At 39.4% G+C, this 27,748-nt stretch overlaps 1 protein-coding gene across 3 annotated transcripts in view; it reads left to right on the forward strand.

Moving 5' to 3' along the window:
* Window positions 1–26,903, forward strand: part of ABCC4 (ATP binding cassette subfamily C member 4) — a 152,919-nt gene extending 126,016 nt beyond the window's left edge. For 2 of the 3 annotated variants that reach the window (XM_030476125.1, XM_030476126.1), the window contains exons 29-31: window positions 2,397–2,502; window positions 17,678–17,812; window positions 22,633–26,903. In XM_030476125.1, coding sequence (XP_030331985.1) covers window positions 2,397–2,502; window positions 17,678–17,812; window positions 22,633–22,740 — 349 coding nt within the window. In that variant the 3' untranslated portion in view covers window positions 22,741–26,903. Of the gene's footprint in view, window positions 1–2,396; window positions 2,503–17,677; window positions 17,813–22,632 lie in introns of those variants that run through there. The other variant, XM_030476127.1, reaches the window with a different exon arrangement.
* The last annotated feature ends 845 nt before the right edge of the window (window positions 26,904–27,748 follow it).

Here is a 27,748-nt window from a genome sequence, read left to right on the forward strand (position 1 = left end):
TTCACATAGTTCTAAGGAGCATTGAGACTTTTGTTTCTGTTTTGCCATTCTAACCATTACAGAGAACACATCCTGCTATCTATATAAGCCTCTCCCCTACTGAGTGTTTTCATGTATGGCCATGATTTTTTTCTTTTGAAAGGGAGAGTAGTCAAGTCATTGAGACATTGCTGAGAAGATAGCAAAACCAGATACATGCATTAACACTGAAAGCGGTGGTATTCCTGTGATGTGGGACATTAATGATGAAGGACTTCTTCTCTCAAGGAAACTGTTAAAACAGAAGGCTAAAGAGCATGGCTCTGTCCTGACTTCTCTTGTCTCCTTCCTTGACTGCATGCTGTCCTTTGTTCAAGAAGAGATGTTGAGGAACACCTGCTTCCCTCCATGTTCTTCATCTGCTTTTAGGAAGTAGGAGCAGAAGGACTAAGCCTTCTCAGACTGTGACCCAGGACCTAGTTCTCTTAAGCTCATGACAGAGCTTAAATGTTTCTGGCCCCAGATGAAGATGACAGTCAACATGCGTGGGAACTGTTACTTAACTGTTTATGTCTTCCTTCTCTATGATCATTCTGTCATCTGCAGGCATCTGTCTGTTCCTTTGTCATGCTGATTGCTTAAACTTTGTTTGTAACGGAAGTTATGTTCAGTCCTTCAGAGCATGAGCTTGTGCTTTCTACTGTGGAAACTTAGAGGTTAATCCATTCTTCTAAGTCATCCTGTTCTTCTGAAGTTGCTTTATCCGCCTTGTATTGTTAGTGCCTCCTGACATGGTGACATCAGAACAATTATTTTTGCTTAATTTATGAAGTAATACTAAATACTTATCATGTGCAGACAGATTCAGTGTAGCAAATATTGTACTTCTGTCTAAATAATTTGTCAGAGGACAACATGTATTGCATGAATCTTTGTTGTATTTTATTTTATTTTTCCAGTTACTTTTAACAATTTGAAGAAGTGAGGCTTTGTAAGCAACTGGTTGAAGCGAATATGGCTGCCTAAATATACCAGCTTATGCAGATATCTTCTTTGTCTTTTTTTAACCCTATCTACGGCATTTATTATTCTCCAGTCATTATATATAAAAGTACCATTTAATGTTTTAATAGAAATCCTGGAAATCAGAACCTCCAAGACTTCTAGGCTGGAGCATCCTTGGTCCAGCTAACCCCAGTATATTTTGAGTTCTTTGTGTCTCCCTTCTATCGGACACGAATTTTAATTTCTTTACCTTTTTCTCCATTGCTGTCACTCACTGTTTTTTTGAATGCTAGTGGGCAATATGTGGGTATTCACATGGCCTGGCTTTGTGCCTGGTTTGGAAGCCAAGGCTTCCTGTGCAATGTGGGCTGCCTCTAGAGGGCATTCATTACCTGATGGCTCCCTAATTCAAGTACTCCTTCCAGCCATGCCTTTCCCCTTTTATTGACTAAAGAGAGGACTATATAGATTTCCACATTTAACCCTGACTGGTATGCTGACTGGTATGCTCTATGTTAGGTGGTGTCAATGCTTCTTTTGTACTCAAGTTAGTTACTTGAATACTCTCCACTTTTCTGAGTATTGCACCTCTTTTAACTTAACGCTTATTTATACAGCTAAAGAACCTTAGTGTTTTGTGTATCTTCGTGTTCTCGGCTTTATTTGTGACAATTAGCACTTTAACCTTATGCTTCAGTGTCTGTGCTCTAGCTTAGTTTTCATTCTTTACAAGTCTTATGTTTCCTTCTGATATTCTTTTCTTAGGTGGTTAATTCATATAGTAGGTTGAGGCTCTTAACTTGAAAGCTTTTATTGCTTTCCTTGTATTGTGCATTCCAGTTAACACTTTTGATTAATGGAGTATACCAGGTTTTCTTTCTTCTGTATTCAGGTTCTTGAGCTACTCCCATCCTACTTTAGTTTACCAACCACCTTTTTTACATAACCCCCTTTTGCAGTTGAAATCAAGAACCTTCATTATAGGCTGTCTTGTGTTCGTTCTTCAGTTGATTTATTGCAATGAAGGATATTTACTTTCACCAACTTTTCTTCACTGCTTATGCAAACTAATGCTTGAAGGATCGTGTAGAAATCTCTAGGAATATCTGACAGCAGAATTTTTCTCTTTCTGTAATCAAAGCCTGAGAAATTAGTCTCCTGAAATGAAATCTATTACTCTACTTGAAAGAAGAAACTTTTTTCTCTCAGGTATTTAGAGGATAAATTTTTGGAGTATGTTTCATGATATACCCCCATGTTATCTAACATAATGAGAGGAGGAAGTACTATAACGACCTCCTAAGCATATTTCCTGCTATAGTCATGTTCGATGAAGTCATAAAACCTGCCTGCCATTCAGTTGTCCATGCAAACATCTTATTTTTGTCTGCATTGCTCTTGCTGTGTTTCAGAACAGATGAGTTCATTCAGAAGACGATCCGTGGAAAGTTTGCTCACTGCACAGTGCTGACCATTGCACACCGCTTGAACACCATTATTGACAGTGATAGGATTATGGTAAGACAGTTAACTGCTTAGATTTTTTCTTTTTTTCCTTTTTCTTTTCCCTGAAGAATAGTGTTATTGACTCTTTCTTCTTAATTTTTGTCCAAAAGTGGGCAAAATTGTTCTTTAGACTTATCCTAGTTAACGTAGTTACCCTAGTTACTGTGATTGGCAACTCATAAAACCATAGAAGTAATGACCTGAAAAGACTTCTTACATTGCCTGGCCCTGTGGTTTCCTACCTGTGAGGCATGAACCCATTGCAGGTGAGGCGCAGCAGCAGACGTGAGCCAGCCATAAACTTTGCCAGCACTAGGAGGCTGTGAAGACACACCCAAGAGGCTCTGGACAGAGTCAGCTGGATTCTGTCAGGTTTATTAATTCAGTCTCAGTGGGCTGAGGGAGGCAGTGACAATAGTTAATGGTGTGGGATGTATGAGGAGGAAGTGGTAGAGGTTCTGAGGCAGGAGACATGGAGGTAAGGAGGCAGCAGCTGCCCTCGGGCAAGGGTGGTGGTGGGAGAAGTGGAACTAGACTGGTGAGGTAACGAACAGGGCCAGCTTTCTAAAGCAAGGTTCAAACAGAAAAGATGAAGCACCACCAATGCAACAGCCTCTGCCATCTTTGTTTCCAACAGAACAGCAATAGACTTTGCCACTATGAAATACCTTCTCTGCCATTTTGTCTGCCCCACAGTGCATTGCACACGCATAGAAATTAGGAAATACTTGCAGATTATTTTAATAAAGGCAGTGGTCTTCCCTAGGCTCTCAGGAGACCAGGCTGGTCTGTGTCCTTGAAATGATGTGCAGCCTGCAGTTTTGCAATTTTCTGCAGTAGGAACAGGAGCCCTTTGCAAGCATTTTCTTCACACCCAGTTAATGAAGTAGGTGACAGTGGGCAAACCGTGTTCATGACTGGAACTCAAATTTAACTGGGCTTCAAACAGAAATTACCCTTCACCTCTCAGTGGTAACTTTAAAAAATTACTTTCTTCAACTTTTGCTTTGTGAAAATGAAGCATGTTAATTCTTTCAATTTTTTTACTGGATGCTCAAAACATTTTAAAATCTGTGATTGAGTTACAATGGTTGCCTGAAGTCCACAAAATGAAACAATTTGACCTATTGAGGTGAGTGGTGTTCTGAGCAGCAGAATAGATTGTGAACCGAGTGATTACAGTTTACTTACAAAGAGAGAAACCAGCAGAACTGCCATAAGTAGTCATATAACTGCAAGCATTTAGCTTATAATAAATAAATATTTTCTTCACTGGTGAATACCTCCCCACAGGTCTAATGGATATGTTGGTGTTTTCTACAACTAAGTGAACAAAAGATTTGTGAGGAAACAACTGTGACCTAATTAATAGCTCTGTGTGTTTGTTAGCTGTCCAAAGGGATTTCTGTGGGTTTTGGTTCATTAACTACCATTAACATGTTATGCACAGAATGCTTTTTCCATGAAGATGTTTTCATGGGTTTACCTTTAATACACAGTTGTAATGAAAACTAAATGTTTTGTTTACTTTTTTGCCAAAAATCATTGGAACAAAGCGTAGAAATTGCCCTTCTCCCCAAATTGCTCAGTATTATTAGCAAATATATAGCTACGCTACTGCATTTTTAAAGTCTGTACATTATTCTTAACATAATGTGGTTTCAGTTTAGCTACTCTTCAGTTTTCTAGTTTCCTAAAAGTGCATTTATGTTCATACATTGTCTAATACAGTCTTTTTTGAATGCCTTTGACTTCTTTAGAGCATTAAAGAAAAGATTTGTAAGATTATGTGCCTTTTAGTCCGCAGTCATTAGTAACTCTTAAATATTTTTCACCTTTTCACATTGCTCCACTTTGATCTTACAGATATCTGTAATTTTGGAGGGAAAAAGGAGGGTGATAAGGGAGAAAGGAGTGAAAAGAGCTAGTGATACTGTGTCTGGACAAATCAGAAATATGATCACATATTTAGAGTGATCAGTTATGGCACGTGTGCTTTTGTTACACTTTTAATTACTTGAGTTTACTCAGGCGTGTAACTCCTAGTGGGAATATAGCAGAATTTTGGAAGAATAAGAAAAATACATGTTAAAAATTGCAAGGAAAAAGAATAGAAGACTTAACTATTAAGGAGTGCCTTAACAATAAAAAGAGCATTCATGGAAAAAGTAATCATTTACTTAAGTATCACAAAAATTGAGAAGACTCAGCTGAAGAAAGCTTTCAGTGTATTTTAAAATTTGGTTAGTCAATAATGTGTTTTAGTAATTCACAAATTTAACTTGATGCAGGTTCTTTTTTAAAAGTGCACAAACCGAAGTGTGTTGTTCTTCCATTACTCGGTATTATTAAAAACCCTGGGTTTGTTTCTTCTTCAGCTGAGACCTTTAGTGCAATAATGCCTTCATTATATATTATTATTCATTATAAGCCATCCCAAATCTCTGTTGTTTGCTATCATGGTAAGTTTGTTAGGAAGCTAGGGAAGAAGAACAAAGATGGAGCCTGGCAGTTGGAATATTAACAATTGTCTTTTGACAAATAATGAGTAAAGTTATTTTTCAAATACATTTTGAATGGACTTGTTTGACTCTCTTAGCCCAATCTCAGAAGTCCAAGCCCATTCCTGAATAAGCATACATAAGCTGAACATAAACTAGGGTTTCCTTCCCTTCCCTTCCCATAAAATGAGATTGAAAGGAACCTCAGGAGGTCGCTAGTCTAACCTTCTGCTCAAAGCAAGGTCAGCACTAATTTCAGATCAGGTTGTTCGGGGCTTTTTCCAGTTGGGTCTTGAAGGCATTGAAAGTTGGAGATTCCACAGTGTCTTTGGGCAGTCTGCCCCAGTGCTTAATTTTTTGCCATGAAATCTGGGGTTTTTTCCTTCTATCCAGTTGAAGCCTCCCTTCAGTTTATGGCAGTTGCTTCTCATTTTCCACTGTGTATTTCACTAAAGACCCTGCTTTTGTCGTGTCAGTAACTTCCTTGTAGGCATGGGAAGATTGCTGTTTAAGTCCCCTGAAGCCATCTGTTCTCCAGGGTGAAAAAGCCCTGCTCTGTCAGCCTCTCCTCATAGGTCAAGTGCTCCAGTCCACTGTCCACACTGGTGACACTATTTCAAACTTGCTTCAGTTTACCCTCATCTTTCTTGTATTGAGGCGTCAAAACTGGTCACCATATTCCAGCTCTGATCTGGTGAGCACTAAATAAAGCAATTTCCTTGATCTGACCTCCTGTTTGCATGTGGCAGACTGCTTCACTCTTGTTAACATAGCCAACACCAGGACCCCACCTCCTTTTCAGCACAGCGGATGCCCAGGCAGTTAATCCCCAACTAGTGCTGATGCAGGGGGTCAGTCAATTCCAGATTCAGGACTTTGCCTCTGTCTGCCGTTGTCGAGTGTCATGAAGTTCATGCTGACTTATTCTTTTAGCCTGTCTAGGTAAGAATAGCTTTGAATGTCGTGGAATCATAGAATGGTTACGGTTGGAAAGGACCTTTAAGATCATATAGTTCCAACCCTTTGCCATGGGCAGGGATGCCTCACACTAGACGATGTGACATGTCAACCCTATCTTAAGCGTCTTGACTGTAATCTCAGGTTTGGTGTTGTCCAGAAGTTTTTGATTTAATTCAATTTAATTGCTGGTTAAAACAGAACTTTCCAAAAAGAAATTATTCACCTTTATGTTTAATCCAAACATTAAAAAAAAAAAAAAAAAAAAAAAAAAACCCAAAAAACTAAACAGAACAGAAAATAATTTTGAGAAAGTCATGAGAAAATGTCAAGTTGGATGAGTATGGAAATAGGAACTGAACATGAACTGTTGCATGTCTGCTCACACCCATCGTAATAACTGGTTCTATTTTAAAAGAGAAGAAAAGCCTACTGGAAGAGGAAAAAAAGAACAGAATACATTTTATACAACTGTAGACAAATCTGGCCTCAGGAGTTGTTTTAATTCTCGTTTGTTCCATTCCCAAAACCATACCTCTGGTTTCATAATCCAGGTCACGCCTTAAGAGTATTTCCATTATATCTATCTTAGTGATAAACACATTTTATCAGAACTTCAAAAGCTTAAAATCATTGAGGGAAGAGCTGTATTGTGTAACGTGATACTCTCTAACCCAATCACCTCAATGAGTAATACTACATTGCACTTGCATAGGACCTTTCATCTGGAAATTGTAACGCTCTTTATAAACATTAATTAATTAAACTTCAAACACCTGGATGAGATAGGGAAGCATCCATACAATCTTTGGAACCAAAGTTGGAAAGACTTGTTAAGTCAGACCATCAAATAATACTACCATAAAATTATAATCCAGCGGTTTTCAAACTCCTTCCCTCCTCCCCCATCTTCCCTCTGTGCTGCTCCAGCGTCTCATAGGACATCTTCTCATTCCTTTTTCATTAGTTTGAGAACTCAGGTTGTAACTCCTCCCATAAGGTGCTAGCAGGACCCGTTTTTAGCTCTTTGGCACAAGCAGCCACCCTGCTCCCTAGCAGAAGGGGAGGATGGTATAAATGCTGAAGATGCCTCTTTTGTGATGGCAAATCCTGGCAGAACCTCATCTCAGGCTTGCATTGCTGGCACCTCATTCCGTGTAGGTTCCCCACCACCACAACAGCTGCTTCTCTGTCCTGTCCTCACCTTAGAGGGCAAGGGCCTTTTACATAAATTGCATTTGCAGCCAGGAGGCACCACTCCCAAGAGTTCTAGTGGTATCATAAAATCCCCATCACCCACTCTTCCCCCTCCTATCTGCTTCCTTCTCCAGCTTGAGAAATACTTCTTAGAAACTGCAAGGGGAAACAGGGAGAAACAGAAGCATACAGAAGTTGAGGCTCATCCAGGGACATAGTGGATCAGTAGCAAATTAAGTATATGCATCTGGCAAGAGCCTGATGGCAGTTGTTTGCTCCATATGCTATGCCATGGTATTTCTATAGGAAAGCCACAGAGCAGTCAAAACTTGTGCGTTTTCCAATGACAAGGATGTTTCTCCACAGAGACTTTTCATATCAGTGCAGTACTTCTTTGAAATGGAAACTCTTTATGCAAGCAGAACTTGATCTAGTAATTAAAAACTGACTTTCAAATAGGAAGTTTTTGATGAAGAGAATCACGGGAAGAGATTTGATTTATTTATGGGAAAACCTGTTGTGGTTACATTCTAAAATGAGTAGTATTCAGGGTAACAACACAAAGTACTTCACAGCCAGACTTGAGTTGTTTTTTTGGTCAATAGAAAATGACTTCCCACATCTTTCCGGTAAGCCTCCCTCGTTCAGTTGTTCTCATGTTTCTGACATAATGTTTACCGTGGTGGAACATCTAAGCCTCATAAATCAGGCACCGTGTTTCATGCGCTGTAGACATCTAACTTCAGCAGGGCAATCAGTCCACCAAGAGTACGTGTAAACATCTTGAAAGCAAATCGAAAAGTCTGGGGAGAGATCCAGGCAGTTTGCATGGTGAAAGGGGAGTCACCTACAGCTAGACAGAAAATGCTATGCAGTACACAGGGTCTGAGTGCTTGCTTGTCTCTACGTGGAGTTCTGGTATCTGACCCAGTATTTCACCTTACTATCCATCCATCCATTTGGAGATGGGGCAATGGTGTTATCAGATCCCTAAGCAAACACGATAGTGATGACAATGCTGCCCTTGCGTAGCACGGGGATGACAGCATTCTTCCAGGGATTGCGGAAATATGTGTTCTACATCGTCTTCTGCCTGAGGAGGCCTGGATGCAATGCTCCCTGTTCCCTGGAAGGTGCCGTACCCACCAGTGTACACACAGCAGTCAGGTTAAGGCCAGTCTCCACCCTTCCTTTTGAAGCCTTGTGCTGCCAGAAATGCAAGAGTCATGGAGCTAGAGGGAGAATAAGTGTGAGGAAGTCCGAATGCAGCCCAGTGAGAAGCAGAGCTCTTGAAGGAGTGGGAAGCCCCAGGTGACCTACTGAAACATTCATGTGAGCTTTTGCTGCTGTGGCCCAGCTTCAGATGGAGTTGTGGAGAATGTAGGAAGGTGGTGGTAGTGCACTTAAATTAGTAATACAGACTTAAAGCTGTAAGTGCTGTGGTCTACTGGCTCTTCCTGTGGTAGCTTTTTTTTTTTTGCCACTTACTTAAATATTGCTGCTGAAAAGTAAATGTATTTTACAGTAAATCTTACACATTCTGTTTAGAGGGGATTATGTAAGTCGCAACATACAGTTGTTGACCAGTTCTTTGTGAAAACTGTGTGTGTTGCTTTTAGTGTTGACTCTCTCAAGTATGTATGTGTAGGACTGTTTTCTTGATGGAGAGCTACCTGTTGACAGATACAGGCCGTCAGGTGCATAAGATAGCTAAGAGAGGTCAGTTGACAAGACCATAAATTTTTCTGGAACCTGAAACGTTGTGAAGAGTAGAAGTAATTAGGTCTACATTCAGAACTGTTGTTCAGACCTTCAAAACTCTGAAGCAGAAGAACTGCAAGGGTATAAAATGGGTTGGTTTTTTTTTTGTTCTGTAACACAGAGCTGAAAGGGTTTTTGACCTTGTATTAGCCCAGTGTTCAGGGTGTAGTAAAATATTACTGTATATTATACTTGCGCTATTGAAGTCTGTTCTGTTAAAAGAATTTAAAGGAACTTAATGGATTGTAGTAGCTTGAATCATAGAATCGTAAAATGGTTAGGATTGGAAAGGACCTTAAGATCATCTAGTTCCAACCCCCCTGCCATGGGCAGGGACACCTCACACTAGACCGTGTCACCCAAGGCTCTGTCCAACCTGGCCTTGAACACTGCCAGGGATGGAGCATTCCCAGCTTCCTTGGGCAACCTGTTCCCATACCTCACCACCCCACAGTAAAGAACTTTATCCCTATATCCAACCTGAACGTCCCTTGTTTAAGTTTGAACTCATCACCCCTTGTCCTATCGCTGCAGTCCCTGATGACTAGTCCCTCTCTGGCATCCAAATGAAAGCCAAATTTCTGAAACTAGGTACCTAATTCTTCACCTAATTCTTCCTTCTTCCTAAAGTACCTGTTGATCTGAAACCAGTAATCCATGGTAAAGTAGATAGATACATTCATATTTGTACACCTGCTGTCATTATTCAGAAGGAACAAACACCAATAAAATTCCTTTTTTGACTAAGCTTCTGTCTTGAAAATATGGTCTAGGGAATATTAGAACTAAATTTATTTCTTTTTATTCAACCTGAATATCACACCTGCCCAGGTATCTCTACAATGAGTCAAAATCACAATGAGCTTGAAAAGACGCTAGGATTGTTGATTCTCTTTGCCAGTTTTAAGCCACATCTCTCCAAAACATTGGCACCTTTGAGTTCTTAAAAGCTGCTCCCATCTGAAGAGGGCTGCCCAACAAGATTCTTCTTTTGCCTAAATAAAACAACTGATTATTGCAGTAGTACTTCAGCTGGGAGCATTCAAATGAAGAGCTGGATTTGAATTACTGCAGGAAGTGAAGCCAATGTTTGATGAACCTTTATCTCTCATTCTGTCAGGCATTAGTGTGTGAATGTGTTTCCATCAGTATAAGGACAGGACAGTAAGACATGGACCTGCTTGAGTGAGTCCGGAGGAGAGCCGCAGAGTTGCTCAGAGGGCTGGAGCACCTCTGCTATGAAGACAGGCTGAGAGAGTTGGGCTTGTTCAGCCTGGAGAAGAGAAGGCTCCGGGGAGGCCCTAGAGCAGCTTCCAGCACGCAAAGGGGGCCTACAGGAAGTCTGCAGAGGGACTTTCTGCAAGGGCCTGTGGGGATAGGACAAGAGGGAATGGCTTTAAACTGACAGAGGGTAGATTTAGATTAGATATTAGGAAGAAATCCTTCCCTGTGAGGGTGCTGAGGTGCTGGCACAGGTTGCCCAGAGAAGCTGTGGCTGCCCCATCCCTGGCAGTGTTCAAGGCCAGGTTGGACACAGGGGCTTGGAGCAACCTGGTCTAGTGGGAGGTGTCCCTGCCCATGGCAGGGGGGTTGGAACTAGATGATCTTTAAGGTCCCTTCCAGCCCAAACCATTGTACTAACACATCTGTGAAGAATGATTTTTTTTCTCTCTCAGAAATACTATATTATTGTTTAAAAACAAATTAGCACAGGACTTGCTGGTGGTTGATGCTTTGAACAGAGAGCTTCTGATAAGGTGAAACCATGTGCATGGCAGCTGAGCCACAAGTTCACTGACATCCAAAGCTGATAAAACAAGAGACATGCCCAGTCATCTGCAACAATATTCCTTAACCTCTTGAAAAGTATAATATCCTTGTAGCTTATCTAACTTTGTAAGACCCTCAAAAGCCTTATTAGAGAGTAGGATTTCTGAAACCAAAGTGTATCTTTTATCACATCGGAGCCACATTTGAGCCATTCTGCAATCCCAATTGAGAAATGTGGCTTTACTCTGATGGAAACAGTCATTACTGATTGACCAAGGGAGAGTTTTGTCAGCATTTACTGCTGTTGGTAAGAGCTGGCACAAGGTCCTTTTATACTCTCTAAGGCAAAGGTTGAACTTGCACTGGTATATCAGATGTTTTGAGGTGAGGAAACTGAACAACACAAGAGATATCTGCATTGGCTGGCTAACAGGCTTCTTCCCTCCAACAAGATACAGGAGGACTTACTATCAAATGATTATCAATCAGTGGAGTAAGACTCATTACTACATATATAATTGATACTTTTCCCCACAACATTCCAGCCAGCTTACAGTGGCATGCTGTCAGATGGAGAAAAAGAAGGTAGAATTTCAAGCCCCTGGAAGAAAAGTAAAGATAACTCATATGTGAAACAATTTTTCAGGCAGTGTTGCATCCTCGATTTTCCCTGAGTTACATCTCAAGAATAATTTCAGTTTAAAGAAATTCTCTATTTCTGGTTACAGAACAAAATGACTGAGGTTCCCCCTATGAAGCAGGCGAAGGTGAGCAGGGGGTACATGGCAAATCCCAGGGACCAGTGACAGATTTGGCATTGTTACAACAAAGTTAAGCTCTGCTGAGATGAGATGTTTGGAAAGACTGAAAATAATCATTCAGATTATAAGAAGGTAAATGCCCAAGTGTGCTCTGCTTTGTTTGTACATGTGATGTATGAAAAGTGCATTATTTGGCATCAAATTTGTCTGGAATCACTGGTAGAGTAATTTGTATAGGAACCCTGAAGAAGCTTGGGCAATGCTTAGATTAAACCTGAGGAATAAAAAGAAACAAAACAAAAAAACAGAAGACAGCCAAACAAAGCCCCACCACTGAAAAAGAAAAAAAAAAAGGGGGGGGGGAGGGACACCTTTAAAATGATTCTTGAGTTATGTTTGCAGCCTTTTCAGTGTTCTTCAATGTTCACACACCTGTTTAGATAGGTGAATATTTATAAATGATTCTTCAGAGAAGTATGTACGTGTTTCTGATCTGTTTTGACAAACCATGATGAGATGGAAGACACAGAAGAGACATGCTTGTATCTGAGCTCAATGCCAACTGGAGCACAGGCTGTCGACTCTTTCCCACAAATATGTATTGTCTTGGGTAAATATATTATAATATGATGTAACCAGAAGCATCTCCCAAATATTCTCCTCTTCCCAGGACTTTATTGGAGATCATCTTGATGTATGCTCTCTGAGGAAAACGTTGTTCAAAGTTGTATCCTAGCAGAGTTTTGAACTTTAATAATAATTTTGCTGTTTGGTGACGTCTTCTCCAAGTCTAAATTAAATCAGATGTATTCCCTAGGAGATAATTTGCTTGGATTATTTTCCTTTTGAATAGGAAATAAAAACATTTATGATCAACTCTTAAATGTCCTGTTTTTCCTCTGGCTTTATGGTGAAGATGAACGTGAATAGGAATACTAGTCATTCCTCAGTAATAATTGAAATAAATTCCCATGCCCCCCTCCTCTCTTGCTGGACACTTCCAACCTTGGACTGCTTTTTTTTTTTTCTCAGAATGTTTTATAACTATTGTTCTCTTGGTTTGTCTGCTTTTGTTGCTGAAAGTTAGAAAATGCAGGATTTAGAACTTCCTTTTTTGTGTCTATGGATAGCCATAAATACATGGTATTTGTAACAGAATTTTTAAGGGTACATGTTCTTTCTGTGGCTAATGACATCTATTTAGCTTATATTAATCCACAAGACTTTAAATTCACTTACAAAATGAATGTGTGCTTTGCCAAAGTCCTGTGCAACAGAACCATATAGATTAGTTGCAGGAATCATCAGGGAGAAAGGGTGCTGCTTCTGAAGTCTCTACTGGAAACTGGACTATCTTGATGTAGTATCCTCGTCATTCATTGTCTCGTTTCTCTCTTTGTGAAATGGATCTCTGATTTCTTTTTCACCATTTTATGTTTTCCTTTTTGTCTTCCCTCCCTTGCTTTTTTGTCATGGTTGATACATTAAACTATGAGGCTGTGGAATGAAATACTGCAAGGTTTGGGGTGGTGAAGGAGGAAGCCTAGGCAGTGTGGAGGTAGACCCTGGTAAAGTAGGCATGAGGCAAAATGGACAACTATTTTATAGTTGCCAAATCTTACGCAAATTTAGTTCAGCAACAGTTTTCTGGCATAGGCAAATAGTCTTTCTGTGCTAGCTAGAGTTAACATAAACACATTTAAATGGCTAATACTCCATTTTCACGTTTGCCTTTGCAGGTTAGACAAATTCAAATGCTGCTTTTCTGTTTCTCTGTCCTTCCCTGCCATGTTTTTAATCTCGGTCCTTCTATGGCATTTTGTGCCTCCATGTCAAACAGAGTGCTGTTCAAAACTCTGTTGCCTTCTACCCAGCGTGGTGCTTATCCTTCTGAAAAGATCACAGCTGGGGTAAGCAGGCACTGCCCCAGCCTATTCAACCAGGGTGAAACATTAGGTGGAGTGGAATTAGGTGACAGGAGAGGATTTTGCTCAAGAACATAGTATCTGAGCCCTTTTTGAGCTTAAGATGTAAGAATAGTTCTGCTTGAGTAAGGATAATGTGGATAGCTGTAAGTAAAGAGCAGTTTCACCTCACGCAAGGACGTGAGCAATTTCCATTGAATAAGAATTTTTCTGCGTGCCTTCTCCCCCCCCCCCGCCCTAGTTTTGCCAGTTTTGTAAATTTTGTACTGTTGGAGTTACACTTCGACTTGAGAAAATCCTGTTGAAGTCATAAGGATGTGGCTACAAAGGCAACAACAGTTCAGGCGAGGTAAAAGAAGCTGCCACTGCAAGACAGTGGCAGATCTGGCCCTGGTTTATGTATGACTGACTACTTTGGCTTTATATAGCTTTTTTTGTGTTTGTTTTTATTTTAGTCTGGGCTGTCTAAGTATTTCACAGGCAGTTAACTCCCACAGAATGATTACGAGTCTTTATTTAGTGTGTTTTATAAAGAGCCAGACCGAGGAGCTGGAAAGTTGAGTGATTTGTCCAAAATCCCCCTGTCAGTATGTGTGTTAAAGCCTATAACGAAATCCCAGTCTGATTCAGAGTCACGTGCTCCTGCGTGTGTCCTCCATAATCACCCTGCCGATCTGATTTCACCAGCTACAAGCTTCTCTGGCTTTTCTGTATCAAGTTCCACTGGTACAACTGCCTTGGAACGCATCTGGGTTCAATTCGGTCATATTGTGCAGTGATAAGGATTGCATGCGGGTTGATCGGAAAATATGTGGCTGGTAAACAGCAGATTCCACCTTTCCTGAATGATTAGCTGTCTTTTTGAAGTCCTAATGATTTTAATTTGGCTTGGAGTCAGTGAGTAAGAGTATGCAAAGCCTTAGCCAAAGTACCCATTTATTTATTTAAATTTTATCAGCACATACTTCTTCAAAGAAGAGTACCTATCTCTTTGTCTAAGCGCTTTTTAATAAATGTATAAGTATATAAACGTATAACTATCAAGTAAATCAGCTTGCATTTTTCCATTGTCTCATAGATGACAGCAGTTAATAGAAACAGTGTTTTTCCTTGGTGAGTAGGGTTTATGGATTATTCCTGACTTGTTGGAATGATGTTGTCTGTTCAGTTTCATTCTTTATTTTTTCATTTCAGATTTAAAAAAAAAAAAAAAGGAACACAGTTTGTTTTCCCCGTGTTTTGGTTTGTCTATTTTCGTAACACAAGTTTGGTTTTATTCACCAAGAAAGGATGTTATAGATTCACGATTTGTTTAAAATGTGAATGGAATTTTTCTAGCCCAAAATCACTTGTTCTATCTGTTCATCTTCTGGACTTGCCTGTTTAAAACTTCTCAAGGAAAAATAAATTTTCCTTTTTTTCCCTAGGTTCTCTGGAGCAGAAAGATTGTCCCTGTTTGTGGTTGTTTCAGATATTTGCAAAATGGATGTTAAAATTCTAATACCACAGTAATATAAATTTTAAAAAACCCTTTGCTTTTGCTATTGTAGTTCCTTATTTGTGAGAGACACATTTAATGCAGATGCTTTTTTGTTTTCTTTCTTAAGGAGTGGTTACATAATCTAATGCTACACTGAAAAATACTTATTCAGGGCACCAGAAACATCCTGTTCTTATGTTGAACTGTATATGGTAAATTAATTTATTGCATTTTTGAGGAAGCTGTCCTTAACTGTGACATACTGGAGTGTTTAAAAGATTGCGATTAAAGTTGCCATTAATCCTTGAATGTTCAGATTAAATAGGATAGGAGTAAGTACACTGAAAAATGAACATGTGTGCAAGTATACCTTTGCAGGTGAAATACTGCATCTATTGTGTATTGTGAGACACTGGCACAGGTTGCCCAGAGAAGCTGTGGCTGCCCCATCCCTGGCAGTGTTCAAGGCCAGGTTGGACGGGGCTTTGAGCAACCTGGTCAAGTGGAAGGTGTCCCTGCCCATGGCAGGGAGTTGGAACTAGATGAGCTTTAAAGTCCCTGCCAACACAAACCATTCTGTGATTCTATGATGATATTTTCAAATTTTTCCGTGAGCACTTTCTTCAGCTATATACCAAACAGTCCTGGAAATGGTTTGCAAAGAAAATCATAGTATAAGTTGGGTGCTCTAAGATAGGAGCTTTTAAAAATAGAAAATAACTCCTCATAGGTTTCTGTGCATACAATTTATAAAATGAGATGTAATTATGCTGCTGTTGTTGGTTGAGTTATTTTCCATTCAAATGCTATGTACTGAAGTGAACTGGAAGAGAAGGAGTGGGGGCCTTTCCCCCGGTGCTGGGTCCCGGGTGTCAAATTTGAGTCGAATGCGATCGTGCGTGTGATTTTTCACACCAGTGCAAGCAAAGAGATAGGTTCAGCTGTCCTGCTTCACTGCAGGTTTTGTCGTTAATGGGGGTCCAGGCCACCTGGAGATCCCCTTGGCCATGGGGATGTTTTGCTTCAAGGACTTGCACAGGCAAAGTGCAAGATTGATAGTTTCCTCACAAGGCTTTGAATTTGTCTCCAAGCTTATTGGAGTTCTTCTTTCAAACAGACGTTTGAAGATGATTTTTGTTATTTTAGAAGTTGTCTTCATAATACCTTTTATTCGCTTCTTTCCTGAAATCAACAGCTCCAGTTTTTTAGATCTTTTTTTTTCTTACAAGTATGTACACCACGATTATGGCTGGGGTTATGAGTCCTTGAAGTCCCTCTCTTGTGGCAGTATCTTTTTCAATAGCGTGCCATGTGTATTCAGTTTTTTATTTCTAGAAGAAAAAAAAATACATTCTGAATTATATTGTTTTCTCACATAAATCTTTTTTTTTTTTTTTTCTATTTTTTACACGGCTGCACCAGCACGTGGACTAAAGTACTGAACTTGTAGACTGATACCCAAATCTCTTTCTTGAGTCAATACCATTAATTTATAAGCCAGTTAAGTATCTGAGTGCATTGCATTTGTCAATATTGACTTTTTCCTGCTATTATGTTTCTTATTCTCTTAGGTTAGTTAAGTGTATCTGAATCTCCTCTGGTCTAGACTTACCTGCACATTTTTGTGTCATTTGCAGGTTTGTCGCTTTTCTGATAACTCCTTTTTCTGATGACTAACACATACGTAGCTACCACGTATGCCAGAACAATGTGGTTTCCACCAGTTCCTGCCTGTTCAGCTTTCCACAAAGAAAAATGCAGTTTATTTCTAATCTCCGTTTTCTGTCCAGATTCTTGAGAAATTTTTATCCCTTGTAACACAGCTGTTTAGTTACACCAGATACCTTTCTGAAAATCCGTATAAACCATTTCTCCTTTAGTTTTCTTGTGGTGCATTAAGAATTACATCAGATTTCTGAGATACAATTTACGTTTCCTAAAACTGCGGAGAATAAATTCTACCTGTGATCTGTGTGTCGTCTTGTGTTTTAATGATTATTTAAACTAAATTGCTCTCTTACCTCAAAATATATATGCTAGTCTAAAAGTTCCCTGAATGAATCCTGTAAGGCTTTTCAACATGTAAGTGCAATATTCACTACCATGCAGTCCTTAAATAGAGTCACTATTGTAAGAATATTTTCTTAGCGGTTCAGTCAGTTTATTCTTAATTTTTTCTAATATTTTTGACTGTATATATTCCCTGTGGCTTACTGACTTAATGCCTTTTTAGTTTCTCTGTTGGTTTTTCCCTTCTCCCTTCCTCTCTTTTGGGTACCTATGTCCTTGGTGGCATCTCATCTTTTTTTATGTAGAAAGAATAGGTTCAGGGTAAGTTTCTTTCTAATATGTAGTTGGCAAAAACTGATGCAATAAATTGTTTATCTTTTCAGCAACACCCTCATTTTCTTTAATTACATCTTCACCTCCTCTAATCCAAAAGACCTATTTATTCTTCCTTAACCGTCTTGGTGGTTATTGCGTGGTTTTTACCCACAGGTGTTTACTTCAGAGCCGATTTTGGGCCTTTGTTTCTTTCTTACACAATGAATCTTATAATCTGCTTTGTTGGCTTCACAAACATTGTATTTCCATATTCTGCATAACTTTGCATTGGATTCCTATAGGTGGAATGGCTGTAGGGCACTCTAAAATTGTACAACAGGTCTATAAACTGAGAAAGTGCTGTGCTAGTTTGAAGAGGACATATTTCATTTTCAGGATGCAAAATTCACCTTAGCACTTAAAGTGCATACATTCCCCCCTTGCTTGTAGTCTCTAACATTTGGTTTTGAATTTCTTATGTTAATACATTGGTTTCTTCTGATTTAATAGGTTTTAGATGCAGGAAGACTGAAAGAATATGGTGAACCTTACATTTTGCTCCAAGAACAAGATGGCTTGTTTTACAAAATGGTGCAACAAGTGGGCAAGACTGAAGCGGCTTCTCTGATTGAAACAGCAAAACGGGTAATTTTAGAAGAAGGGATAATTAAGTTTGTCTCTGCAGATTGTTTATCTCAAGTTAGTATGTTCGGTGTTATGATAAGCTTTGCACCAAAGAATGTCAGCTTTGAAAGGCAAAGCCATCATTTTCCATGCTTTTTTTCGTGGGATGTACACAGACTTCCAAATGATAAGTGTATTTATATACCCTGAGTTTACAGTCTGTTTGCATTTCTTGCATCCTTCTGTATGTACACAAAACAGTAAGTGTAAATAATATATGACATACTCACCTGTGCTGGGCATTGACCTTAGAAAAACTTGCCCTAAAAACATGTTAGGACTGCAGAGTCCAGTGTTTATCTGTTATTTCCATATTGTTTGAAAGGGCCCATCAAATTTTAATTTGAGGTTCAGTATGTGCATTATATTGTGGCCTCTGGAGGTGGGAACACGTTCTTACTTCTCTGCTTTCTCTGACATTGGTCTTGTACCCTTGCTCTTTGTGCACATAGGATGAGCAGAGCTCAATTAAGAAACAGCTGTGAATGTTTTGTTGCCTCCTTGTTCCCTACAAGGCTCTGTGCCTGATTTACTGCTTACTATTCAAATCCTACTCTTGAGTACAGAATTATTAATGTAATTGTGAGCATTCCTCTGGCAATCAAAGTGTTTAAGAAACATCAATGGATTAACTTTCATAATATGCCTTTGAGGTCTCGTATCATCTCCACTTTTCAGATGGAAAGCTGAAGCAGAGATAAGATGATAAAAAAATGACCCGTGATTGATTGATTGATGACTAGCTCTTGGCTTGATTTCTTTTTTTCTTGCTAATTTGCCACACAGGATGTCCAGAGCAAGGTTTTACTTTTCAGTGTCAATGAAATTTCAGAACTGCTTTAGTCGAGACTGGCAGTGCTCAGTTTGGCAGTGACTGGCTCCATAGTCTTGTAACTTTACTTTCAGCATGCAAGTGAGGCATGTAGCAACCTAAGAGAGCCTTTTCAAGAGAAGAGGCAAAGGCTTACCTCTAGTCCTTATGCTTTCCTCTCCTCAAGTCGCTGGATGTGTGGAGCAGAGCTAGTGGAACACAAACTCAAAACTGTTTGAGGAGACCAATGGACGGAAAGCAACACATAAAGACAGGAAATAAAATACCAGGTGTCTGGCTGTTTCCTAGTAAAAATAGTTACACTTCCAGTAAGCTGGAGGAAAATGAAAAATGGTGCTGTCAGGAAGGCTGTGTGCTTGTGTCTGGATTCTATTTTACTGGACTTTTTGAAGATTAGGGAAGAGATTTCTGTGCCTGTTCATATTCTTGGAAATTTTTTAGAGCTGCTGAAACCTTTTTTTTTTTTTTTTGAGAGTTTTTCAAGTGAAGCTTTGTGGCTAAGAGCGTACACTACAAATTAATGTGCGACACTAATTGCAGAACTGAGGAAACAGCTTTGTCCTTAACTAGGCTGTCTAATGAGTCCTGCTGTCCTCCTCCATTGCTGCAGTGTAGCTTCTTAGATTTTATTCTTAGAAAAGAATGAGTTAGTCATGTTTTTTATGGTATGTGTATGGCAATTTAGACCTTATATAAATGGTGTTTAAAAGGATAACTTCGAATTCATTGACCAGTGTTTGTCTGTGAAGGGCAGCTTCCTAAGACTTGATCCACAGACTGGCAAGAGGTGAGGCTGTCCAGCTGTCATCTGCAGAGATTTAGCCATGTCATGCTGTCTCTTCTTCCTTCCCTGCAGCCTTTCTCAATTGCACAATTGCATTCAAAGATAATTCAAAATATATAAAAATAATTGCCTGATGTTACTCGCCCATGTAGTCATCTGCAGTTCCCACATCAATGTTATGTGATTTTGTACAGGAAGGGAAGAGATCCAGGAACCAGTCTCTGCTGAAATGTGGTTTGATGAAAAGGTTTGCTAACTCCCAGGCTAGAAGGCAGATACAAGCTTTAGCATCTGCCAAGAATGCAAAGCATGGTTCTTATCCACACTCAGCCCAAAAATATGGGAATCAAGAGACTATATCTCCAGTCAGCAGCTACCCAGAAGCACAGACAGTTCTTTCTGTTTGAAGGACTTGGACATTATTTTGAGGTTTTTGTTATTGCTGTCCCTTGTGCTTCATGCATACTTTCAGAGAAGTTGCTTAGTCAGAAGAGCTAATTCCAATGGCTTTTCTTTTTACACTAGTAAGTCTGTTACATGTATTGCTTTTGGTCTCATACATTCCTCCTGTGGTTACTAAGAACTGTTTTTATGAAGAACAGCTTTTTTCTGTTGTTGAAAAACAGCATGTTGCACATAAAAAGAAATGGTAATATGACATATATACATATTTTTCAAAAGGCATTGCAGTGGGTTGCTAAGTATAATGGTTTGGAATGTGGCCATGCTTTGGCAATGATTATTTGATTTATTGCATTTTGAGCCTGGATCTTGCGCAGAATGAACTTGTACCAAGAGCTTCTTTCAGTAAGGTGAGACTTTAAATGCATTTTCCGGAACAGTATGGATTCTGCGTTTATCCTTGAAGTACAAATGAAGGGGGGCTGCACATCTTAAACTGGAAGACTGACTTAGACATGTTCGAAGAAACCTAATTTTCAAAAAAAATCTTGCGGGCATCTTAGCCAAGCATTGCAAGATCGAGCTGTTGCTGGAACCTCAGCTCAGGCTTCTGAGTTGATCCAACGCTGCTATTTGTATGTCTTTCTTGGTCACTCAGTATCCCCATTTTTTGTGCAACTGTCAAAGAAAGCAACGCAGGCACAATTCAAATTGGAGACTGCCAAGTTACGTATTAACTAGCCTGTGAGCCTGACTGCAGTGGAGTTGCGCTTGGCATAATGAGACCATGTTTCTATCTGATGAGTTTACAAGAAGCTGTTAACAAAAAATCCCATGGGAAAGTGAGAAACAGCCATCAAACAGTTAAAAAGGAAAAGAACCGTGCTCAATTATTCAGGTAAACAAAAGTTGGTGTGTTCTCTGTGCTCTTGGCAGCATTGAGAGAGGCTTTTCCGCAAGCTTCAGTGGCATCAGGATAGGGCTGGTTTTCTGTCAATCAGTTTTTTGAGTACTTTGAGGGAAAAATAAGGGTTATTTTATTTTATTTTAAAGCTATGACAGATGTGTAAATATTAAAATACTAGGTGTTATCTCACCTCAGTGATTACTTTTAAAAAGGTTGCAGCTCTGTTGGTGGTGGAAGAGACTTGTATAAAGGCTTGGGCATTTAATATCTTGAGGGATTGGGCTCAGGGGAGGAATTGCAATGAGACAGTTGAAAAGCAGCTGCCGTTTCATTACATCTCTAGTAATATGTGCCAAGGTTTTCTATTAACTTTCCATTAAAAAAAAAAAAAATCCCATTCAAAAGCTGCACTAAAAGTATGCCAAAGTTTTATGTTTTAAACCAGGAACAGGATGGGAATACACAACTGAGGCTGCCGTCTCTGCAGTGTGTGTGCGGGCAGGCGCCTGATTAACTTTCTTCAGTTGCATCCGATCGTGGCTGGTTACTGAGGAATGAATGCCTTTTAACAGGACTTCCAGTTCCTTTGTTGATTCAAATCAGACCTTAATATTCTTTGAGAGTTGTAATGATGCATATATCCTGCACTAGCGCGTGTGCACAAAAGGCGACAGTGGTATTTACAAGAATGTGTTTATAGAATGACTTTTTTTTATCCCACGTGTCTTAGACATGTATTCATACATATGAAAAGGACATTATTATCAAACTAACTGAACTTTGTTGACAACACTCTCAACTATAAATTGGAGAAATGTTTCATAAGCCATAGTCAAAGCAGTCTGACTGTGAGACCTAACTCGTGACATGTGTCAGCTTCAGAAAGATAGTGTATTTTCTGTTTTTAAAGACTCAAACAAAACTTTTCACATTCCTCTTTGAAAAAATTGCATTTGAAGTCCTTTTTCACCCAAACATATTTTTAGATAAGAGCACAGAAGTCTTGACATTATTTCATTTTGTTATGCGCATCTGTCAAGGAACAGAGATATGATACAGCTACTAAAAACTGATGATTGTGGAACAGTGAAACTTGACAGCATTTCATTTCCTTTATGTTCTGATTATACATTTATCAGGAAACCTCTATCTCTTCTAGTTGAGCTAGAAATTGGTAGAATTCAGGAACTCAAAGGCTTGGCAAAGAACTGTCCTATTATTTGGTATCATCTTACATTTTAGAGAAGTTGCTTGGTTGAGTCATTGTTAAAGCTTTTGCTTCTTCTTTCATTATTGTGGTTCACTATCCAGAGATCACATTTCTATAGGCCCTATAACTGCTCTGCAGCACAAATTAAACGCTGGGATATTTCATACATATAGCTTGAAGTTTCAATGGTTGTCAATCATAGTTTGTAAAATATAGGGATTACAACCTGATATTAACATCCAAATCCATTGTGTTCATTTTATGTGTGAAAATGAGAAACCCTTGTGCAGACGCAAGATTTCACAGCTTCTTTGTCATCCTGTTTTTAATTTATCTCCATGTTTTGAGCTAGTAAAATGATTTTACTTATCAGTTTAATGTAAAGTGATAAAACGTATCTATTCATCTGAATTACCAGAATTGGAGCAGATCTACAGGTTGTGTGGGATTTTTCTCACGCTTTGTTATAATGGAAGATCATATAACAATTTTACTAATTTTCCAGTGACGCAGAGTTACTGAATGCCACTAACCTGAAGTTCCTGATGGGATTCCTTAAGGACATGCATTTATCTTCAGAAATTTTATTTGAAATTAAAAATGTGTTTGATGCATAGTTACTCACAGGATCTGATATTCTTCCTAGGTGTACTTCAGCAAGAATTACCCTGAAGTTGTTCAGAACGGTCAGCTTACCACGGACTCCTCCTTGGATCCTTCCTCAGGATTATGCATAACCGAAACTGCACTGTGATTCCTGATACCCAAAACTGTTTTCCATAGAATGTAAACCTTAGATCATCTAAACTCAGTGACAGTGTTTGCAAGTGTCAGCGGGAGAGGAAAGGGAGGGGGGGCGATTCTTTGCACTGGACATCCTTCCTATTTAATACTGAGAAGAACATTTTTACTTTCCCTCTTTAATTTCAGTGCAATATGTTTTCCTTTCCAACTAATTCTGTTTGTATTGCTAAGGAAATTAGGCAGACTCAGTTTTTATTTGAAAGTTACGTGGCAGAGATCTCTTTTATTTAAACAGGTGCAGGACACCTGACAAGTCTAGGGTGTGTATTTGGAGCTTACTAAAAAATTGGAATGTGTCCTTTTTCTCTTTCAGAAATATTTTGAGAGCAAACAAAACTAAATATTTTCAGTGTCATTTTAGCATGACAGCTATGTCTAAACAGCAGATTCGGTAGTGTACAACTCAGTTGTCTAGTGCAGCTGTCCTTCTACCTGTCATAAGTAGCTATGCAGGTTGGTAGAAAAAGGATTGAAAAAGCCAAAAATACTTTTTCCTTTTGATAGCAAAAATTACTTTATACTTATTTTTTGATAAATGATTCAAATAATGCTGTTCAAGATGAATGTAAATACTAAGTTTTATTTTGCTAAAATCCAAATGCTGAAAAATCAAATCTCAATCTTCCATACTTTAGAAGAAAATCACCACATTTGCACTGAAACGATATTTAAATAATTTAACATACATTCCTCTTTTTATCCGGGTTATCAAAGAAAAAAAGGTATTAAAATAACTTGAGGAAATGTTTGAATGACATGTCATTATACCTAAATACCGTGTAGTACAAAGTTATCTTCAACACAACACATTGAAATGTATACATTATTTGCATTTATTGTGCCTTAATATTTGTGCCTTCAAGCCAAAGCTGTAACTGCAGGGTACACAACAAATTCATTAACTGTATGTTAAAAATATGTAACCTTAGTATATTTAAAGTTTTGCATCAGGGGTTCTGTTGAACTCGAGCTGTTTGAAGTTACCATCCTACCAGAAGAGGTAGGAAAGTACAACCTGTAGTTTTGAATGGCTGTTGCTGATAGCGAGAGGAATGCAGTGGGAGAGGGAGGTTCGGTATTCATAAGTTACATCCTGATTCAGCAAACAAAGGCACTCTTCCCATGTTTAAAAAGAAGAAAGAAAAAAAACAGCAAGTGTTGTGCTGCTTCAGATTTTTTCATGTTTAGTGAGATACCTACTCTTTGAGGCCCAGTAGAAAATAAATCTGTTCATCTTAACTGTGTAAAGGGCACAGAAGAGACTGAAAGGCAGCAGTTCTCTTTGGGACATGGAAAATACTGTGCTTTTTAAAACATACTGGAGATGCTTGCTATTATGTTTGTAAGACAAATGTTATTTACTCGGTGTTCTCCCAGTGGTCTGAAAGTAAGGCAAACACGAATGTTTCTCATTTCAAGCAGTTCTACCAGCAAGTAACTGATTCAAATACAAAATTACTCTCTTTGTTGAGAAGTAAATTGAGGCCAAAGCCTCTGTGCCTCAGCACAAGGGCTCATTTAGAAGGATGTCCTGCTCAGGAGTCAGCCCAGTGGCAAAAGGCAGAATCCTCGTTCCCCTGTGGTGAGGCTTGCTGTCCCACTGTGAAATCCAGGGAGAGAGGGGAAGACCACTTACTACCTGCAGTGCCACCAGTCAGCTTCCACTCATGGGTGGGGGAAACAAACATCTGGCATCTGGTTTGGCTGTTAACATCCTCTTCTGTTAGCAGGAAGTTACAAAATGAAAGGCTCTTGTCCCTAGTCTTGGCAAGTTCTAACACTTCTTCTGCGTTGTGTAGTGCCTTATCCTACAGTAAATCCCACTGAGATCAGTGGAACTGAACTTCATGCAGTGATGTGCACCATGAGGCTTGTACTACATCTGGTGCTAAAGAGCAGATGGTCAGGGACAGCTACATGTCCCCAGAGCCATATAGCACAGATTGTCTCATGTAAGCAGTGCTTATGGCTTATCCTTCTCAGAGCACACCAGCCACATCCGCTTTTTTTGTATAACTTGGCCCTTGGTCTTCTCCAGGTTCATGCTGTCCACTTAATAGGCTTATCTAGTGTGTTTCGTCGTCGTTTCCTTTTAGATTCAAGTAGTCTGACATAGGGATAGAGCTATTCTGCAGCTCAGTAGAGTGATGTTTGTATTGCAGAGGTATGTGAAGATGTAGAGAAGTGTTTTGAATGCATAAAGTCACATAGGATAATGCTGGGAGACTGTGTAGCATGAAGAAAGTTTAACCTTGCATGGTCTTGTCTGTAACTGCCCTTTTGGAAGGATCCATGGTGTGAACCCTGTCCAAACTGTGCTCGAGCTTTGCCGAGGAGAGACCTGGCTGGAGTGGTCCGAAAGAGAGCTAGGGTGGGCTGACCACTAAGGTAGTGTAGATGCTTAATAGAGTCTGGTGCTTGAGCTCATTTGTTTACCTTTTTTATTGAGCAGTGTGGACATATCCAGAGTCTAATTGCGTTTTGCAGTAATGAATTATTTTTATTCTAAGTAGTTACTTCTAACAAGAGAGTAAGTATGATGTATAATACGTTGAGACTTTTAAATATTCTAAGAGAACAGTACGTTCTCCTGACTATATACCTTGAGTTTATATTTTTTTATCAGAACCAAGGAGATATGCATGCGTAAACCAAGGGTATAATTACAGTTTTAGTTCATTTCAGCTCTGAAATGAATCTATGGTAAGTTATATTTCAGGGCAGAGCTCCAAAACGCTGGCTGCTGCAGACTCACTGGTATGAGACCCTGACAGATCTAGCTATCAGTCTCTAAGCTAGAATTAATTTCATCCTGTAGCTTTTTGAATGTGCACAAAAATGTTAGGTATCTCTGAAAATTCTGATTCTGCTCCTTCACATGTCTTGGCAGGACATTACTAGCTGTAGGTATCAAATATCAATATAAGAGAAAACAAAATCACACTTGAAACCCATAAATTGCTGGGTAGAACAACCGATGGTGAGTCATTCGTGTCTGTCATTGGCATGATACCATCTTTTTAGTTTAACAAAAATATTTTAATCAGGAAATTGTTTTGTAGGTTCTTTGTTGGGTTTGTTGTTGATAGTTGCTTTGTTCAGGTGACCCTTGGGTCACCTTTTAAAGAAAAGTTCAAATAGTTCTGAATTTCTACTTTGACAATTTTCATGTTTTATTTGAAAATGGCAAAGCTGATTACTATAAACTACATTCCTTCCTGGGAATCTTGGAAAAAGAACTCAGTCTTCTGAGTTATTCAAGCCTTTAAAATACTTTTTCACCATGAGGTGCCTTAAAGTATTCCAGAGTCTTATTTCTAATAAATATCATTTTATACAGTAATACTGAGAATCATCAGTTACAAAACTTGTTTATTTGGTGTCAAAGACTAGGAACAGCCTCTACTTGTGATCTCAAGAATTACTCTTCAGACATTCATTTTGGTGCATCTTTTCTCCACCTGTCCTCAAAAGACCACTGGGAGAGTCAAAACCAACACAGTTCTCAAGGATAGGTTATCTTATGTTTTGTGTATTTTAAGGGCAAAATTCTCTTTAGTGAACTGAACCAGCACTCATTTGCCAGAGAGGCTGGTCTTCTGCAATGCTGTTTATACTGCCCTTTGGAAGAGGGAGGACCTTCTTCTGACCAATATCAGTAATGCTGGCTGCTTAAGTGATGTTGACTGTTTCTTTTAACCTTCCCAATACACATTTAAAATAGGATTGCAGAAAGAATCAGAAGGGGACAAGAGATCCAAATATCACAGAAACTCCTGAAAATGCTGCTCTTTGTGTTGTCTTGACACTTTGAAATATCTCACTTTAAAGTTTGCCTCTTTGGAAGGGGTGGGGGGAGAAAAAGTTGAAATCACTTATTTCCTGTGGTGGTGATGAGCATCTGACACTTTAGCAGAAGAATGTGGCTTTCCATTGTATATGTTTTACATTGTGTAACAGCACACTGCTTTTTCATCATTTTAACTCGGGTTTTGTGTTGGTTTGGTTTTTGCATTTGTGTAATAATTTGATTTTGGTATTGCTATGGAATGATTTCTTTTGTTGACGTCCACATGACAACTCCTGTCCTACAATAAAAGGCATTTCTCAGAAGCGTGCAGAGTCTGTCATCATTGCGAATGTGTGGCTGGAGGCAGAAACACCGGGCTGAGCTCAGTCAGATCATGACTGAAATCTCCAAGCACTTCTTGGTGGTGTCACCAACCCCAAGAGCTGACAATCCTCCATTTGGAGGTAAAACACAGAGTAACATGTTCCAGCTTGGTTTACCAGGCATTTGCAGTCTGAAATCTCTTGGATCACAATAGCAAGCTTTTTGCTTCAATGACAAGGGCTGAAAACTAATCCAAATAGAGTTTTAAAAATTGCAGTGGAAGAACCGCTGCAGTTGCACAAGTGCAGATCGGGTACAGCCTCTGCCTCAAGCAGCTGGCAAGTGCAATGGGCTGGACAAACAAAAGGTGGAAGGTTAATGGACACAGCAGTGAAGTGGGTTATTAGCACAACTCCAAAAACTGATGCCATCTCTCAGTCCTGTACTTCTGTGTGGTGAGTTTGTTGCTTAATTTAACAAGGCACTCTTAAAATTGCTCATTTCTGCATGAAGTTTCCCCCTCTGTCTACCAACTCGCAGGCTTTTCCATCTACTACTCTGATGCAGGTTTTTAGTACACCTCAACGTGAGAAAGAACTTCTTTACGTTGAGGGTTGCAGAGCTCTGGCACAGGCTGCCCAGGAGGGTTGTGGAGTCTCCCTCTCTGGAGACATTCAAAACCCACCTGGACATGTTCCTGTGTAACCTGCTCTAGGTGACCCTGCCTTGGCAGAGGGTTGCACTATATGATCTCCAGGGGTCACTTCCAACCCTAATGATTCTGTGATTCTGTGAATCGTGCGTTTGTCAATAATCTCCCAGTGCAGCAAATTCAAGGACTTGA

The sequence above is a fragment of the Strigops habroptila genome, chromosome 2, assembly GCF_004027225.2.
Source record: "Strigops habroptila isolate Jane chromosome 2, bStrHab1.2.pri, whole genome shotgun sequence".
In the NCBI taxonomy this organism is placed as follows: Eukaryota; Metazoa; Chordata; class Aves; order Psittaciformes; family Psittacidae; genus Strigops; species Strigops habroptila.